The sequence below is a fragment of the Gopherus evgoodei genome, chromosome 15 (genome assembly GCF_007399415.2).
Source record: "Gopherus evgoodei ecotype Sinaloan lineage chromosome 15, rGopEvg1_v1.p, whole genome shotgun sequence".
Classification (NCBI taxonomy): domain Eukaryota; kingdom Metazoa; phylum Chordata; order Testudines; family Testudinidae; genus Gopherus; species Gopherus evgoodei.
The window spans coordinates 7399557-7417398 of NC_044336.1; the positions used below are offsets into that span (position 1 = coordinate 7399557).

Below are 17842 nucleotides of genomic sequence, written 5' to 3' on the forward strand. Positions count from 1 at the left end.
AGGTGGAGCGAGAGATTTTTGGCCAGTTAGATTTAACACTCGAGTTACAGCTGGTGCTAACACCGCAGCGGAGAACAGCCTGTGGATGCACACTCATCCAGTTCACACGCCATCAGAACCTGTAGTGCATCTGCTGGTGCACCGCGGAGGCCCACTGACGTGCTAGTCCTGTGGGTTCCACTGCAGGAAAGGTGGAGTTCTACTGGTGTGGCACTGCAGTGACTTGCAGTGGCTGTTTTTATCAATTGGGCTGCTCAGCCCAACAGTCCCATACCACGTGCCTAGCATGCATGCCTCATTTGTCACCTGTGACATTAGGCTCTTAACGCTACAGCGCATTTGCATGATGCTATTCGTTCATTTTATCGGCGCGCATTTCCAGAGTGCTCCTGGTCAGAGTAAATAAGCACCACCTAGTGACGCTAAATATCCCCAGAAAACATACCATCGGCATCAATACCCAATCAAGGCAATTAAGAACGGCAATATCATGACATCCCTTCTGAAAAACAATACATGAAATGGAAGAGGGAGAAATTATTCATACAGGTCAGTTCTAAGCCATGGTTGGGAGGGGAAGAAAGGGGAGGGGAAGGTCAGGAGTTGGTCATGGGATTGTTTTCATTGACTGATTTCAATATACAAAGGGGGCGGGAACAAAGGCCAGCGGTTCCAGGAAGCAAAAGAAACAAGTTTACTAATAAGGTAATTATTGGTGAACTTGTGATACGGTCACAGGCCCAAGAAGCCATGCAATTCCGGTTCAGCGAGCCCCATGCAAAGGCCAAAGAGAGCGAGATGGAATTAGTAGTGAATCTGACGCAACAGCCAGCCGCTGGTGGTCACTCTAGGGGGTTAGCTTTTCAAGTGCCAGAGAGAGGAGGTTTGCATGGGAACTCCAGCTTACCCTGAGAATCCCCCTCACACCTATCCAATATTGCATCACTCGCCTCAAACAGCTGCAAGGACACAATCATAGGATTGGGAGAAAGGAAACAAAAATAAGCAGCAACAAGGAGACAAGAACACAACAGAAACACGGTTCAGAGAATTGTGGCTGTCAAGTCATAAAACAGAACATAGAATACATTACAGTATAAACAGACTAGTTTTCAAAACCTGCATGGAGAGAGAAACCAATCTGCCATTCCTATTTACCATTGCCTGCTCTGCAATCCTGGAGTACTAGGGGGACATTTGTATAATTTCCCTTGTGAATCCTTCCAGCACAACCCAGCAGATCAGGACTGGACCGGCTGGGTCTCAGATGCTGTTCTACAAGTAAAGGAGTCAACAGACATGCAAGTGTATAACTGAAAAAGTATCTATCTCATGAACTGTCAAGAGTAGAAAGATCCACTATACATCAATGGAAAGCCAGGATTCCCAAGTTTCCAACCATGTATAATATCTGTTTCTAGTCATCATGGGCCACGAGATATACCACAAAATGATGACCAGTCCCTCAGAGCGGGCAAAAGGACACCAGATAGACCTATATGTTGTCATCGTCCTAAGGTCCCTGGGCCAGTTTGCATTCCACTATATGCTATATTTCTATATCAACACCCTTACCTATCTGGAGGTCTCAGGGGACACTTCAAAACATCTGCTAGAGCTGGCGGGGAGGACAGCTCTAAAAAACCAAGGGAACCAATTGTAAGACTTATCAAAGGCTGTTGCGAGGGCTCAACCTGCAGTATGGAGAAGATCCCACCAGATCGGTTATGACAAAAGCCTGCGTGGCTTTGAAATCTATGCTGCAGCCTCAGTGAACAGAATGCCTGAGCCAGCTTTGCAGGCCAGCTAGCACAGGGCCTTTAAATCCAGTTGGTGTCCTGTCTGCTGCACTCCAGGGCAGCACCAAGGGTTCACCAAGGAACCTCAGCTTGAGGGGTGGCTGCTGACACAGCACATGGTAGAAGAGAGCTGTGTTTTCATACACAGGCGTTTGACTATTTTAATTCTGCCTCATTGCCAGGGCAGGTTTTACCCTCAGATATTTGCCTTCTAAGCGATCACTCCGCTAAGGAGGCCCAGATTCAGAGGGGGATGCAGAGATTTATGAGTCAAAACTTGTCCCCACCACTCCTTAAAATAAAAGCACCTTAAAGACCCTGCATCTTGGCTCTGGATCCAAATACCCAGGAGCACGTTTCCATTTGCCCAGCGGTATCTGATTTTGCACTGACTCCCTCCGCAGTGCCTGCTGCACAGTGGACTCTGGCATCCCCACGCTCATCCCATGATAACACCGACTAATCAGAAAACTGATGCCACCGAGCCTCGTCGGCGTGGCGACAAACTAGCTGACCGTATTCGCCTCTCTCCTTGCCGTACCCTGCAAGGGATCTGATCAAAGCTCTAGGGAGCGAACGGCTTGGTTACCTGTGGACATGCTTTCCCCGGGGGACATGTCATCTAGCAGGGTGTGGTCCATGGACTGCGGGCTAGCGCCGGTCAGGCTTGCTGTGGGAGGCTGTGGCGGTGGCAGCGTGGGCCTCTGCCTTGGCTTAGGGGTGGGTCGAGACTTGGTTAAAGTGCTTGTCAGGGAAGGAGGAGAAGACAGGGAAGGAGCAGCAGCTGGGGAGAGCTGGCCTGAGGCCAGTGAGTAGCCGTGTGGGTAATTCAGTCCATAGGGTGAAGGGGTGCTCGGAGGGGTGGGAGACAGGCTGACGGGGGATGGCTGTCCCGTGGACTGGTCGGACATACCGCCTGACGGGCCGTAGGGCACCTTGGGTGTGATTGGAGCCAGCTTCTTGGAAACTGTGGAAGACAAAGATAGACAGAGACACCATAAAGTGAAGTACAGGTTCAGAGGATCCTTAGCACTTCTTATAACTATTTGATGTCACAACTCCTGCAAGTGAGAAGCTGGGCTCTCTTGCACCCAGGTGCTGTGTACGATTACTCTGCAAATCACACACACAGGGAACCTGGACTAGAACCCTCATCCTACAGCGCCAACCCTTCTGGCTGCTCCTAGCCAAGCTAAAGGCATGCACCATCAGCTAGCAGCAGTAGCAGATCCCTTATCTTCTCCATGGATCAGATTTTAGCACCCCTCTTTATTCACACACACAAAAACAGCCTGTTACACTAGAGAAAGATCTCCAAGGGCCAGGCTGGATGCCAGTTACAAAGAACGGTATCTACTAAAGGTTGCATGCAAAACAGATCCTTACATGTGCAAAGGCACCTGTCCTCCCATAAGCATTCTCAGGAAAACACTTCCCTCGCTATATGAACCAGGAATCCGAGTGGAGAGCTTTGCCCTTCACATCTACTGAGATTTGTGGCTGTTAGAATATTCTTGATTATTTCAAGATGGCACCTGCCTCACGGATATGGGAGGAGCATAAGGGGCTTGCAGTTAAACAGCCCATGTGAGATGGAAACTAGCATGTAACAGGGACTGTGGTGGACGTGCCAAACATGGTAGAAGAAGGGATCTCATACAGCCCCCAGTAGGTCTGGATACTCATGAACGTTGAATTAAAGCCCACCCAGGAGCAAAGGGATGCGAACTCCAGTCTGTCTCCCGTGCCCCACAGCTACATTTCCCAGCAAAATGACTTTGTGAGGCAGGCCTTGCCAGTGTCCTGCAGGGACTCCTCGCTTAATCAAGCAGGCGACATCAGCAGCTCCGAACCATGAACCAACTCCTTGGGTCTCTCCAGTGAGAACTGTGCATCCGCGGACTCACTCCTGCCCTCCATCCAGTCAGCTAGGAGCTTCCTGCACAAGTGTGCAGCCTCCTCAGCTGGTTTCCGAGGTCTGTGGAGATGTGTTTTGGAAGACGGAGGGAAAGTGCGGTATTCACATGGCAGCACTGAGTGCGTTTTCATATGAGGCCACTCTGCCTCTATGTGGCAATGGACGATGCAGGAGAGGGCAGAACTCCAGGAGCTGAAAGCTCCATTGACCAAAGTACAGAGAGTGCTTTTGTTAAGACATATTGGGCAAAATGTTCAAAAGCGCCTAAGTGACTTAGGAGTCCAAGTCCCATTTTCAAAAGTGATTTAGGCACTTTGGCACCCTAGTCTCATTGGAAGGCTCATCACTCCCTGAGTCCGTTTGGAATATCCCACCAGGCACCTACCTACATCTTTAAGCAGCTAAATACCCTTTAAAACCTGGCCCTCGGGTGCTTTTGAAAATTTTGTCTGTTGTCTAATAACCAAAGGTTCAGAGGGGTGGTTTGCATGAGCACTCAGACGTTTGGAGGCTTCTCTGACCCACATTGTAATTATCTCAGTGTCTGGGGTCTGCCCAGACAGGGCACACTGTGGATTTGATGAGAACTGGTGAGATGTCCAGTAATTCCTGCTTCTGGGTGGGAATTCTCAGCAGCTCCTGAGGAGCATCTGTAGCTTTCATTTGAGCAAACAAATGAAGAAGTCTGTGGTTGCAATGAAAACCTTCCACATACAAAGCAAGTGTAACCAACCTAGCCACGTCTTCCTCAGCTCCAGCCGTCAGTGGTGAGCTCATGTCCCTGACATAAAGATGGGGATGATGGGAGATCTCTACAGCATGTAATTTAGCAACAGTCTTCATCAAATCAAGACCCAACATAGTTTTCATATGAGTCTTATCACGGGCCAGATCCCCAGCTGGTGTAAATCAGTGTAACCCTGTTGACTAAATAGAGCTAAACTGATTGACACCAGCTCAGGATCTGTCCCAGACCGAATTATAATTGTCCTTCTGACAGGAGTCTTCGGCCTAGCCAATGCACAAACTTTTGCTGGCATAGCGCTGTCAGCTGGTGCATGAGGTGTACGATCCCTGACCAACCGAGCTGTGCCACGCAGTTGCACCAACACAACTGCACTTTTACCCGCAAAATGTGCATGTGTGTGCGTGTGCATGCGTGTTACAGTGTATCCACACTCGGAGTGCTTTCCCTGTATAAATATACTGGCAAAGGGCTTTGTCATAAACAGAGTGTTAAGGGTTAATGTCTCTTATACCTGTAAAGAGTTACAAGCAGGAAACTGGACACCTGATCAGAAGACCAATCAGAAGACAAGATACTTTTAAGTTTGGGTGTGAGTTCTTTGTCCTTTGTTCTTCTCTCAGAGGGTCTGAGAGAGACCAGACATTACTACAGGCTCTCTAAGTTTCTTTTCATATAGTAAGTAAAACAGGTGGTTTAGGCTTTTTAATTGTTTTACACTATTTGCAGTTGTGGATCTGGCTGGTTAACTTTTATATGTGTAGTTGCTGGGAATATTTTGATTTGTATTGGTACTGGGGGGAAGTCTCCTTCCGGTATCTGTAAGCTATAGGACCCTGTATATTTACATCTTGAAGTTACAGAGATAATTCTTTACTTTTTCCTTTCATTAAAAGATTTTTTTTTTAAGAGAACCTGATTGTTTTTTTCTTCCTTGTTTCCCTTGTGTTATTCCAGGGGATTGGGATAACTCACCAGGACGGGTGGGGGGGGAGACGGGAGGGGGAGAGATAGAATCTCTCTTTGTTTTCCTTGAATTTGTTTGCCTCTTTGTGGAAGGGAAGGGAGATGCTTCTCTGTATGGTGATTTAAAGGTTAGATCAGTATCTCTCGGGATAGCCCAGGGAGGGAAATTCTGAGAGGGGGAAAGGTGGGGGGGAATGGTTTATTTCTCCTTGTTTTAAGAACTCAAGGGATCTGGGTTCTTGGGGTCCCCAGGGAAGGTTGGGGAGGTCAGAGTGCCCAAAAACACTATATTTTTGGGTGGTGGCAGCCTATCAGATCTAAGCTGGTAATTAAGCTTAGGGAAATTCATGCTAGTATCTCATTCCTGAACTCAGGTTCAGATTTGAGAAAGAATGCCATGACAGGCTTCTACCGGACAGCTGGCATTCCTCACCTCCATGCAGGGCCATCACTGGAAGAAATCCAGCACGAGGCAAGCACGGTCCATGCAAATACCAGATGGTCATGCGATTAGTCCTTCTGTGAGCTGGACAGCATGGAGATCCAGGCACATGAAAACCCACCTTCTCAGGCACCAAGAAAACATACCTTCAAATCCCTGAGTTGGTAATGGCCCCGACGGACAATCTGCACCCATGCACATTCAGAATGCTGTGCTAGAGAGCACGACTCACACCTGGCTGAGTGTTCACAAGGCTTACTACTTTATTACACTCATCACCTTGCACTGGTTACATTAGCCTGCCCTGGGAAGGCACAAATACCTTTGCGTAGTGTGTGAGGGCTTTGCTCCGTGGACAGCTGCTGAGTGGGACTGGCCACCTGCTGCATGCTCCCACATGGGGACACGTGACTGGAGCTTGGGCTGCCTTTCTGCCCAGACACGGGCGACAGCTCCTTGGTTTTTAAAGTACTGCAAAGAAACAAACAGGAACACGTAGGAAAACATGTAAGTCCCTTTGTTTTGAAGCCAACCCATGGACCTCCCTCTGCCCCACAGCCCAGGGTCACTTGGCTTACGCCCCTCGCACTCTGGCCTGTTCTCTGGCATGCAGGCCTCGCTAAGAGCAGGCATTTGCACTGCCAAAGCCAACCCCCCTCCTGATTCTTTGCCTGACAGAAGCTGCTTCTGGAGATGCGCTACACACTGGACTCAAGATGTGCATACGTCTTTTCAAGCAGGCAGAGCACAATGAGAGCATGAAGTGATGCTGCAGCCCTCCTAGTTGCATGGCGTACAGCAGAGACAGAGCAGAACAAGACCCCTTCCCTGCCCCCCAAACGGCTCCTCCTCCAGAGGGAGCTCTGTTTGCTAAGAAGTGCTCTAGAAATTATTTGGGGCAGTTCTCTGGCCTATGTGATACCGGAGGCGGGAGAAGCTGATCCCAAAGGACTCTGCTGGTCCTGGAGTCAATGCATCTAAGAACCTGTCATGGGGACTGGTTTAGGTTTTGTTTTGTTTTTTAAAGCTTCCTCCCCAAGTCCATTTCTTAATCCCCAGCTATGCCGTTCACTTGCAATGGCCAAGAATTGGACAGAGGGGTCCAGGCCACCCAGCAGCAAAGACCCTTTGGACAAGGCAGCACAGCAAGCGATGTAATGGCTCATCAGGATTCCTTGGGTGAGCAATGGCAAGTCGGCTGGGCCGGGCAGCAGCCATTCACAGCCTGCACTGCAGAGGCAGCTAACTCCACCAGCTCACGAGGGCACCGCTGGGTCAAGGGAGCTGCTCTGAATCAACCTGGTCTGTGACGCTCATTTCACTCTGATTCCTTGCTTTGTAGCTCTGTCACGGGTGGGAGAAGGGCTGGCCCTGCACCCCTGCTCCCTGGGATACGACGGGAAGGTCGCAGCGCCTGGCAGAGCGCTCCGTCCGCCCCCTTCACGAGCTTCCCAGTGCCGACCCATGCAAAGGCAGCTTCCGGGGGCAAGAAGGCTCGGCCTGGGCCACAGGGCCTGTCCCCAGCGGTGGCTGTCACCGCGGTGCACGGTGAGCCGACGGCTCTGAACCCTTTCACCCTCAAACACACAGGTATTTACCTAGTCAGGCTGGCTCCTCTGTCGCTGGCGCAGCCGACCCAGGGGGGAGAGGCTGACATAAGGGAGGGGTAGGGAGCGCCAGGTGGGTCTGGTTTGGCTAAGACAAGTGGGGGTTTGATGGAGGGGATGAAGAGATTAGTTTCGAGAGCATGCGATTCGGTGAGGGAGCTCTGCTTGGGGAGGTGAAGGAAACACGGCTTCGGGTTCGAATTAATGTCAAGCAGCTGAGGGCTGGGAGAGGAGGAGGAGGAGGAGGAGGAGGAGCGGGGAGGCAGAGTTTGGCTGTGCCCTGACCACCGGTAGGGTGGTGAGGGGGCCTCGGGCCGAGCCTGGGGGTGGTAATGGCGGAGGTGCTGATAGCAAGGGTAAGGGTGGGGCCTGTCGTCCTCAGGGGAAGGGTAGTGGTAACAGGAGTCCAACCAACTAGACGACACATCATCCGTGCTGCAAAATGTCCAAACAGACAGACAGACAAAAACAAGAGCAGAAGTGTTGGTACAGGGAGAAACCAACCCAGAGGGCGAGGCTGGCAGAGAAGCAAAGAGGAGTAACAACAACAAGAAAAACACTGAGCCCAGAGCCTGCCGCGGGGGTGGGAGGTGGGGAGGGTGGCACTGGGGGTGCGGGCGGCAGAGCAGTGGATCCCAGCCTCCCGGGGTGATGGCATGGGGCTGGGGTCTGAGCTCGCTCACACGGGTCAATGGACTCATCGCGTCACTGAAACCCGCAGAGTCTCTGGCTTTACTCTGGGGAAGTGGAAACCAGAGTCTGGCCCTAAGACTGCAACCTGTGCCTGCCGTCAACCTCCTGTGGCCTTAGGGGCTCTGCCACACAAGCCACCTGAGGGCCACAGAAGGCCAGAGTGCTCACAGCTGAATGGGAGGTGGGCCGAGGTGCTTCACGAGGGCATAGCTCTGTGGGGCATCATAACAGGAGGGAAGGGTGGCCCAGGGTGCCAGTCACAAAGCCTGAAGCACCAAGGGCACTGCCTGGGGCTAGGAGCCACTGATCTAGAGAACGGCAAGGCAGGAGTGGCAGAGAGAGGGCCCAAGCCAGAGAGTATAGGCAGAATAACAGGGCACTGTGCCAAAATGCAAGGCCAGGCAAGTGTCAAAGGGTCTGCAGTGGTGACGCCCTGAAGGTTGACACCTAAAACCCCTTTCCAAACTCCTGGCCATGCATTCGCCAGGTGAGGGAGAGCCCTCCGCCGGGGGGGAGGGGGAGGCGGGGGGGGGGGAGAGAATGGAACATTTTCTAATGACATTGCATGTCTTTTATATTATAGGGGTCTGCTTCTCAGCCCTGCTCCTCGCCCTCCACCTGGCCCCTGGATCCACATCCCCCATTTGATCTCCTTGTAGCACAACGCCAGTCTATAACGAAAGGGCGTCAGGAGGGAGGCAGGATGTGATGGAAATGGAGAGAGCACACAGCAAGATCTCCCACCCACTGGGATGGAAGTGCCCTCCGTGTGCCTCCTGCAGAGGCTGGCTCTCAGTGAGGGGAGGGAATAAACTTACATAGTCCTGGGAACTGAGGCTAATGCTGTAACATCTGCATAAAGTGAGGCAGAAAGGACACTGACATGTGAGAAAGGTGTCTAAGCAGGCTCAGGAATAAGAAAACGAACACATTCAGATGATGACAGGATCGGGTGCAATGTACCAGCTGGGAGATACGCTGTGACCCAAGACAGGTGAACGCAGATGGTGGAACTGGGGGACGTGGGGCTTGTGAGTCGCGGCTATTCGACACAATGAGAGGAGGTAATGAGCGAGCTGTGGCAAACTCTCGTCTCTGTTACAGCAGTGTACATCCAGAGTAACTCCACTGCAGTGAACAAGGCTGCTCCAGATTTAGATAGGTGTAATGGAGATCAGGCTCTGGCCCTTCACGTGTAAGTGTTAAATAACGTACCAAATAACTGATCGGGGAGAAATGCTGTCAACAGGTGCACAGAAATCAGAGCAAAATCCAGGCCTGGAGTACATGAGCATCTGCACAAGGACAGTTGATTTTTTTGTGCTTTCAGCCACGGAGTCAGGGTGGCTCATGTTAAAGGATGGGGTTTGTGTGTGCTCTCTACCTAATATCCAGGGCTCATCACAAATCTCTCTGGCACATATGCTGAGCTGGCAGGGCGCTGGGAAGCCACCTGACATGCAGCACATGAGAAGCTAACTTCCATACTTGCAGGAAGCACGGCTACGACGGAAGCACAGATCGGAAGAACGAAGGAGTCACATCGGCCCCACTCCCTGCGCACATGGGTAATTGCACCTGACAGCCTCTCTTGTTTTCCAGCTGCCTGCCAGGAAGCAGCGTGTGAATCCACCAACACAAAATAAATCCATGGCCTTCTGAGAAAGGCACTGGAAGTGAACGTTCATCCTCCCATGGGGAGGGTTCTCGTAAGGAATGGGCTCGGGGAATGACATTTCAGGGCTAGGCACATTTGCAAAGGAGGTTCTGAAACTGGCTGCAAAATTTGCTCATGCACCACAGTCACCCAGCTTTTTTCCAGGCGCACAATCTGCACCCAAGTGTGCAAAGGGGAGATGGGGGGCAACGGCTAGAAAAGCACAAGTTACTGGTGTAATTTAGAGTGTGCTTGTGCTTGGCCCACAGTCTAACAGACCCCAAAAGGAGTGCCTCCATCATCTTCCTTCCAGCCAGTGGAATGGGGAGACATGGGTGATTAGTCTGGCCAAGGAGAGCCCATTTGTGAGAGACCAGCGGGAATGTCAGGAAGGTCTGAGAAAAATGAAAGGCAAGGTCAATGAAACAGCCAGCTAGGTAGCCCCAACACTTAGCACTACCTGAAGCAACATGATAACCTGGAGCCTGTCTCCTGCTCTCTCGGCCATGGGAGTGTTCCAAAGGGGACTCCTAGCATCTCTGCACAGCGCCCTCTGTGGGCGAGGTGCATGCACTGCGAGCACAGAATCTTACTAAGATTTGCAGCATGGATAAAGGAGGATTTGCCCTGCACACCCATTCTCTGCTATTGCAAAAACATCTGTCTTTCCAGCCAGTCTAGAAATGGCATTTTCCAGCACCGCTTTCCCCAACGCTGCTCGGGGATTTTCCTGTTTGCTGGGCAGTCACCATCTGGGATTATTTTGTGCCTGGATTCACACACACCAGAAAGCAGAAGCATGAAATCAAAAGGGCACATGCAGGTGAGCAGAAGCTAAGCATGTTTACAAAGGCCATGTAAAGCAGCAGCAGCAGCAGCAGTCGCTGCCACCCGGACTTACCTTGTCCGTTCGGCTCCTGGCTGGAAGCCGAAGCTAGTTGGAGTAGGGGAGGGAGTAGCTGAAATATCAAGAGATTGCTCAGGAATTGGTGACTGAGGAGTAGCAGCGAGATCGGAAGGTGGCGCAGGGGGCTGCATGGCAGGCGGGGTGGAGGACGCTTTTCGAACTACGGTGGTGCCTCTGCGGGCCACCCAAGATGTGTCCATCACCCTGACGCCCATGCTGAGGGGGGGAACAAAAAGACATTCCCTTACCATCTCGGAAGTAAGGTTCAGAGCAAAGAAATAAAGCACAGATAGCAGCAACAGGGGAGAAAAAACATTTCACTACATCCAGTTCAGTAAAGCTTATTCAGATCCTGGCAGCCTTCCTTCCAGAGAGTGCCAGTGCAGCCCACCGGCTACTCGTGAAACACTGGGACATAAGACTGGTGCAGGTCCCTCAGTAGAGGATTGGCCTAACCTGTTTCGGATGAGATCCAGTTCTGGCCCTTTAAAAACTCCTCTTATACCAGGGAACCCACTGTTCTTCGGTGGAATTCAACTTGCAGGACAGCAGGGGTTGTAGAGGGTCAGGACTGTCCCGGAAGAACTTTGTAGATAGGCTCTAAACACGCCTTCATTGTCAGTGGCATTGCCCAGAGGCTCCATTGGTTAGGATCAAAGTTAGGGTTTGGCTATTGGCTCAGGCCCCCTCCCAACCCTGCAGAGAGCAATAGTGTCACCAGAAGAGAGATTGCTACCAAAGTAACAACTCGCCTTAGATCTTGTTTGTTTTGCTCAGAAGCTGCTGTGGCCCATCACAACCTTTGGGGAGGTGAGACAGCTGTGCAAGCAGCACTGTTGTAGGGTGTGGCAAAAGTTTTCACCTACAAAGGTGGCAGCGGGAAATGGCCACCCTGCTGTGAGGTCTTTCCAAACAGCCACAAACTTGAGTGAGCCATTAGAAGCCAAAATGAATGGGAGAGCATTCTGGTAGTGACGCTGTTGCATTCCTCCCAGCTGGAGAAGCTTCCTGTTGAATTACTCCAAGAGAGGAAGTGAGCCCTTGTTTTTCCCCAAAGTTATGAAAGTGCAATGTTCTTTTGAGGCAATTGCACTGATTGGACCAAACTGGGTATGGGCTTACACCCCATCAAACCGATCCACCAGGGGAGAAACCAGCTCAGAATTTGCCTCCCTGACATCACTAAATGTCAAAAAAAAACCCAGCATTTTGGCTTGCTCAGCAGCAAAGGCTCTAACCTCACTGCCTATTGGAACAGCTCTGGCTTGGTGTTCAGAACACAGGAGGCCTGAAAAGTGTCCAGTGGCTACTAGAGGATACCGTACCTTTGGATTTTCCTAAGGCTGCATGGACAGAAACATACAAGTATTAGTGTAAAAGAAACTAAGGCTAAAAGCTTCCATTGGGTAAAGCGACTGTTGTTTGTAAAGGAGTTTAGAGGGCCAAGGTAACACTGTAAGGAGGACAGGTCTTTGAATCCAGGTCACAGCAGGAGGAGGACAAACAGATTGTCAATAGGAAAGGTGGCCCTGGAAGAAACTTCAGAGGATTCTGCAAACACAAGTCGATTTTGCTCAGTGGATGGGAACTTTTGGTAAGTGCAATGTGTGCGGGAAGGAGATGGGGCTGTGTGCAAGTGGGGAGGGAGGGAGAGGAGTTGTTCTTTAAGATGTTTCAGGTTTGATTTTCGTCTCTGGTGGGCGAGACCCTGCACACTGCGGGGCCTGGAGAGCTGAGATTTAGGGATCCCAGACTGCCTGTGGCGGTGGAGAATCCTGACACGTAGGCTGCTGTCATCCAGGCAGGCAACAGCCTGGCTGTCAGGTATGGCTGCTGCTAACTCACAACTCCAACGGGCAGCCCCTTGTGCACATTCACCAGCCTCCATCTCGCTCCTTGAGGGTTCTGGGCCATATTCCCAATCTGATTCCGCATGCGTGCCCTTTCTGCTCCAATTCCACTCACTCTCCTGGGCTTGCGCTGCACCGTGTGCACAGGGAAATGCAAACGTTGCCCAGAGATTTGCAGAGGGACTGAGATGCATGCCAACGGAGCTGGCCTATTCAGCTGTCACACAACTGGGCTGTTTCCCTCACCAGATATGCTAAAGCTGGGATGGTGGCTTGCTAGTGGCTACACTGAGAGATTTGGGGGAGGAGTCAGGACTCCTGGGATCTCTTCCCAGCTCTGTCACTGACTTGACATGTGACCATGGCCCAACTGACTTTGTGTCATTCATTCTTCTGTAAGGGGGGTGGAGGGGGAGTAAAACACTTGCCCATCCTCACTGAAGAATGTAAGAATTAATTAATTGTTAGGAAGTGCTTAGATATGATCAAGTGCAAAGAATCCCCATCATGGAACATTCACACCGTGATAGCCCCTGGAGACCTACCGGGGAGGTCCATGTACAGACCCATAGCTTCAGGGGGTGGCCCTGACATTTACTTAGTATTCACTATTCCCAAACCCCCAGGGGCAATGCCCATCTCCTTCCCAAACCTGAGCCCGCAGTGATTCCCTCAGGCCAGACACGTGGTCTCAGTGTCACCAGGACGGCCTGAGGGGGCTAGGGGCCCTTTGAGGCATGGATTCGGTGTTTCTCTAGGGTTTGCACATCAGTGCATAACATCCTAACAATTCATGGCAGGCCTGCTTCCCTCTGGACACCCTCTGTTCTTGCTCCGGTGCCTGCAAGCCAGCTCCTTGCAGGACGAGGGCTTGGGCGCACTGTCCATTTAGCTGGCTCGCCAGAGACTCCTTCCCCAACCCTTGGTCTCTGGGTGGAGCTTGTGTGTCCAACATGACTTACCTCAGACTGGGGGGGTGGGTAGGGGTGGGGGAGGGGAAATGGCTCTTCTCCCATCTAAAATAGCTCAAAGGCAGCTGATCGGAGAGGGCGGAGGGGTCAGGAGCAGGGGAGGGTGGGAGGGACAAGGCAGCAAGGCATCTAAGCTCACCAGTGTGGAGGTTACATGATACGATGCCCTTGGGCCCCTGTCCCAAGCAGATCTCCCAGCCAAGGCTGTGCCAGGCACGGTCTCCTCTGGCTCACACAACCGTAACGGACTTACACCAAAACCAAACCCCGGCAACGAAGCGAAGAGGCCCTACCCATCCTTTTTGTAAAACTCCAGCATCATGTTGTCCGTGGCCACACTGAGGGGGCGCCGGGCCTGGTCATGCTGCTTGCGGTCCGAGTGGTCCATGTCAGGGGAGGGCATGGAGCTGTAGTTGGCATTGTGGTTGACGTGCATGGGGCTGCCGTAGTTCCCAGTCACATTGAATTCAATGTCTGGTCGGGGAAGTAAGATAGCACAGTGTTGTGCGGGGGCATCTCCTCGCATCCAGACAAGGGAGAGCTCTGGGTAGCGAGGGATTATTGCTGTTATTTCTAGTCTGCATCGTGCCTAGGAGCACGGCCATGGGCCAGGACCCATTGTGCCAGGCTCTGTATGGACACAGAACCCTTCCCACTGCCAGCGGCACCAGAGAGCCCCAGGGGAACATGGACGAGGCTTGTGGGCAGCCAGCCACTGACTCCACGAGGGATAGGGACTATAACCCATCAGGTAAGGAGCTGGAGGGGAGAGACGGCTGGAGAGGGCTGGAGGAGCTCTAGCTCCATGGATGCATCTCATTGGGGGCTGGGCTGGAGTGAAGCCGCCTTGTGATTTGTCCCGGATTCAGTCTGAGGTAACTTGGCTTTCCGGGGCCACACAGCACAGGGAGGCTTGTGGAGCCAAGCAGGGAGAGTCCCCTCCTCAGCCACCAGAGCTGTGGAGTTGGAGGGTGGAGCTGGGGCAGGTGCAGGCCTGGCGGCCGCGCAGCCCAAATTACAGAGTGGACCGGGCGCAGTGACAGTGCACGGCTGTCTGCAAGACCCCAGCATTACCCCAGGGTGAGAGAAGGCCAGCTGCAGGGCCCGCCCCACCCAGCTTCTGACCCCTCTGCCCAGCAGTGCCAGTGGCCGAAGCGGGTTTTGTGGCATCAGTGCCTGGTCACCAGAAAGTGGATGGAGAACATCAAGGCCTTTTCCCATTCACAGGCCTCCAAGCTGGTTTGTGGAATGGCTGCTTGTGTCCCCTGCCTCCACTCCCCTCAGGCCCAGTGCTGGCGGGCCGGCTCGATTATGCTCCCTCTCAACGACGACACCTGCGCAAGCACGCAGCGCCCGGCGGGAGACACACGGCCTACCTCCAGGGAAGAACCAGTCGGCGTGCTGGATGAGGGGCTCGATGATCCCCACGATCTGCAGAGACACCGTCGTCATCATCTCCGTGATGTTTCTGCAACACACGGGAGGACAGCAACTCAGCACCGGCGATGGCTGGGTGGTTAATAGCATTGATTGAAGCCAACATGTGCCAGGTCTGACGTGGTCCCCCTGCTCTTCTAATGCAGCTCTGCTAATACACCATAGTCCTGACTGGCAATTCCCTTGCTAGTCCAGTGGGACCCTCCAACCAACCTTGTATTACAGACCTGCGCCCTTCCACAGCTCTGCCCATGCCCCTCAGTTCTGCCCTGCAGTCACCTGCTGTTCTAGCCATGGGCTCACCCACAGCTCTGCCCATGCCCCTCAGTTCTGCCCTGCAGCTCTTCTTCCCCCGCACCCCCTGGCTTTTCCAGTTCTCAGCAGAGAACAATAATGGTGATGAATGTCAGGTGTACAAATGCCCAGAGGGGCAGCCTGGGAACGCACTAACCCATTGCCTCCCCTCTCTCATCTTGATACCCTCCCTTTACCTTGCTAATATAAAGCGCTTCTGTCAGGCGCTGGATGCTTTTAAAGGAACACATCATGTCTCAAGTGCTTTCTAATGACTGTGTTGTTTCTGGGATGGATCCTCAGCTGGCGTAGATCAGCAGAGCTCCACTGTATTGCTTCTATTCGCAGCTGAGAACCTGGTCCATCATTCCCTACTAGTGTCCTACATTTTTACCAACATGACACTTTGGCCCACGGGGTAATTCTATGCAGCAGGACATTAGCCACAGCATAGGGACATTGCCATCATGGCAAGAACAGTGGCTAGCTTATGGATCATGTTATTAAAGGAGCCTGAACCCAACTGCGTGTTCGTTTATGGCATCACTTTCTTTTCTGTGGGCACTATTAGCTCCAAAGCTGCAAGGCCATGCTCCAGGAGCAACCGAGCACACAGCAGCCAGGGATACGGGCTCATGTGGTTCTACCATGATCAAGGCATCTCCAAGAACAGAGTGCACAGCGGCTTCCCTATCCTGCTGCCCTTGGAAGCAGGGACTGTAATTAAGCCTCCAGTGTCTTGATTTAACCATAAAGAATGATTTAGGCCAACACAAAAGAAGAGACGGTTGGATGCTTGCCTGACCCCATGGCTTCTGGGCTGCTGTTGTGTATTAGCCTTCCACTGACCTCTGATGTCAGGGGGCATGGCCCGTTTGCCAGCCCTGCTGCTGCCTTTTACCCAGACGTGCCTCCAGGTTTGGCAACTCCACAGCTGCTGTGCTCCAGCGAGGAGCCCACAGCTGCATTCTGAGGACTTGAATGTGCCCCACATGCTCTGTTTAGTAGCACAGCAGCTGCTTTCTGTTGTGGGTGCACCCCACCACTCTCAGTGAGCCCCAGAAAGGCATGGGGAAATGCTCCCAATAGTGCCCAGACAGTTGGTCACTTTCACTTCCAGGCTGGGAAGAGGACCTTCAGAATGGACACTGAGCCCTGGCCTACTCTTAAAATGTGGATCGACCTAGCTGCACCGTGAGCGCCATGGTTAAGCTGACCTAACCCAAGTTGTAGACTGGCATGGTCGACAGAAGAATTGCCTCTTGGGGAGGTGGATTAATGACACTGACGGAAGCAGCGACACTCTGGCACTGGAGAGCAACACAGCTGCAGGCTGCAACTGTGCTGCTGTAGCGTTCATAGGGCAGAGTTGCCCAACATCGGACAGTAAATAGGGTAACATCAGGCATATCAGCCAGGTAGCCAATGGTTAGAAACTTAACCCAGTCCTGTGACAAGTCGAGGCCTTAACTCACCCATTACGACGATGTTCTCATGTCTATACGATCTTCCACCTCAAAAGAGATGGAATAACTTTCAGGGATCGATTGACACAGTAACTGTGGTTCTGCTCCTTCCATTTCTCTCCTTTCACCTCCCTACTTCTGCTTCGGTCCATGCTGCCCCCGACACATGGGGCAGTCTGCTTGTCCTCACAGGCCCAGAACCCACTCCTCTCCTCACCCTTGGAAACCCATCCCTTCATCCAACCCATGCTTCCTTCCTTCTCAGCATTAACTCTCCCCATTCACTCTCCCTCGGCTGGAATGGCCTCTCATGCCTCACGTTAGCATGTCTTGTCTTTAGACTGTTAAGCTCTATGGGGCAGGGGATGTGTTTTCATCTATGGTCCTAGGGAAGTTTAGAGAAAGCATTTTAAAAACACACCCTACCTAAGTGGCCTGATTTCCAGATGTGCTGAGAGCCCACAGCTCCCACTGACTTCAGCAGGAATTGTGGATGCTCCGCTAAGGAGCTGATGGGGCTGAAGGAGAACAGCAACAGAAGCAGTAACCACCAGTTCACCCGTCTCGCTCACCCCCAGGAACTGCTCTATCCTGCTTTCCCCAGTACTTGTGTGACAACCACCATCTCAGCCAACACGCTGGGGACTGAACTGGGGACCGCCAGAGCCAAAAGCCTGAGTTGCTACAGCTTGAGCTAAAATGTCAAGGGTCCCTAGCAGCGGCTGTAACAGACACGTATCCCCGTGGATTGGGCACTGAGGGGACCCTATTACACACACGCACGCACCAGTGGATTCCACTTACCCTTCTGCTTGAGGCCAGAGGAGGTTGGGGCCCAGCACTATCGCCACGTTGCTCGGTGTCATTTTGTTAGCATCCTGGTATTCCGTCAGCTTTGCTAGGAATTTGATCAGGTACCTGGCAGAGGCAATCAAAAGGCAGAGGGTGAGGCTGAAGTGTCACCTGGGCCTGTGGGCTGGAGCGCATGTTCCCCACAACTGCTTTCCTCTGCACCCGACATTCTCAGCGAAGTCACGCACTGAATACAGGTTTTTCCCCAAGCCCCAGGCACCTCAGCCTCTCTCTTTTA

General features: G+C 52.3%; 1 protein-coding gene across 6 annotated transcripts in view; it reads right to left on the reverse strand.

Moving 5' to 3' along the window:
- The window catches only part of ARHGAP44 (Rho GTPase activating protein 44), a 173752-nt gene that overhangs the window by 7605 nt on the left and 148305 nt on the right, over positions 1-17842 (reverse strand). The window contains exons 14-22 of one of the 6 annotated variants that reach the window (XM_030534517.1): positions 17557-17670; positions 14932-15023; positions 13849-14029; positions 12060-12077; positions 10729-10950; positions 7469-7912; positions 6193-6341; positions 2389-2766; positions 908-959 (exon numbers count right to left, since the gene is read on the reverse strand). In XM_030534517.1, coding sequence (XP_030390377.1) covers positions 952-959; positions 2389-2766; positions 6193-6341; positions 7469-7912; positions 10729-10950; positions 12060-12077; positions 13849-14029; positions 14932-15023; positions 17557-17670 — 1606 coding nt within the window. In that variant the 3' untranslated portion in view covers positions 908-951. The remainder of the gene's footprint in view (positions 1-907; positions 960-2388; positions 2767-6192; positions 6342-7468; positions 7913-10728; positions 10951-12059; positions 12078-13848; positions 14030-14931; positions 15024-17556; positions 17671-17842) is intronic. The other 5 variants (XM_030534518.1, XM_030534515.1, XM_030534516.1 and 2 more) reach the window with 5 other exon arrangements.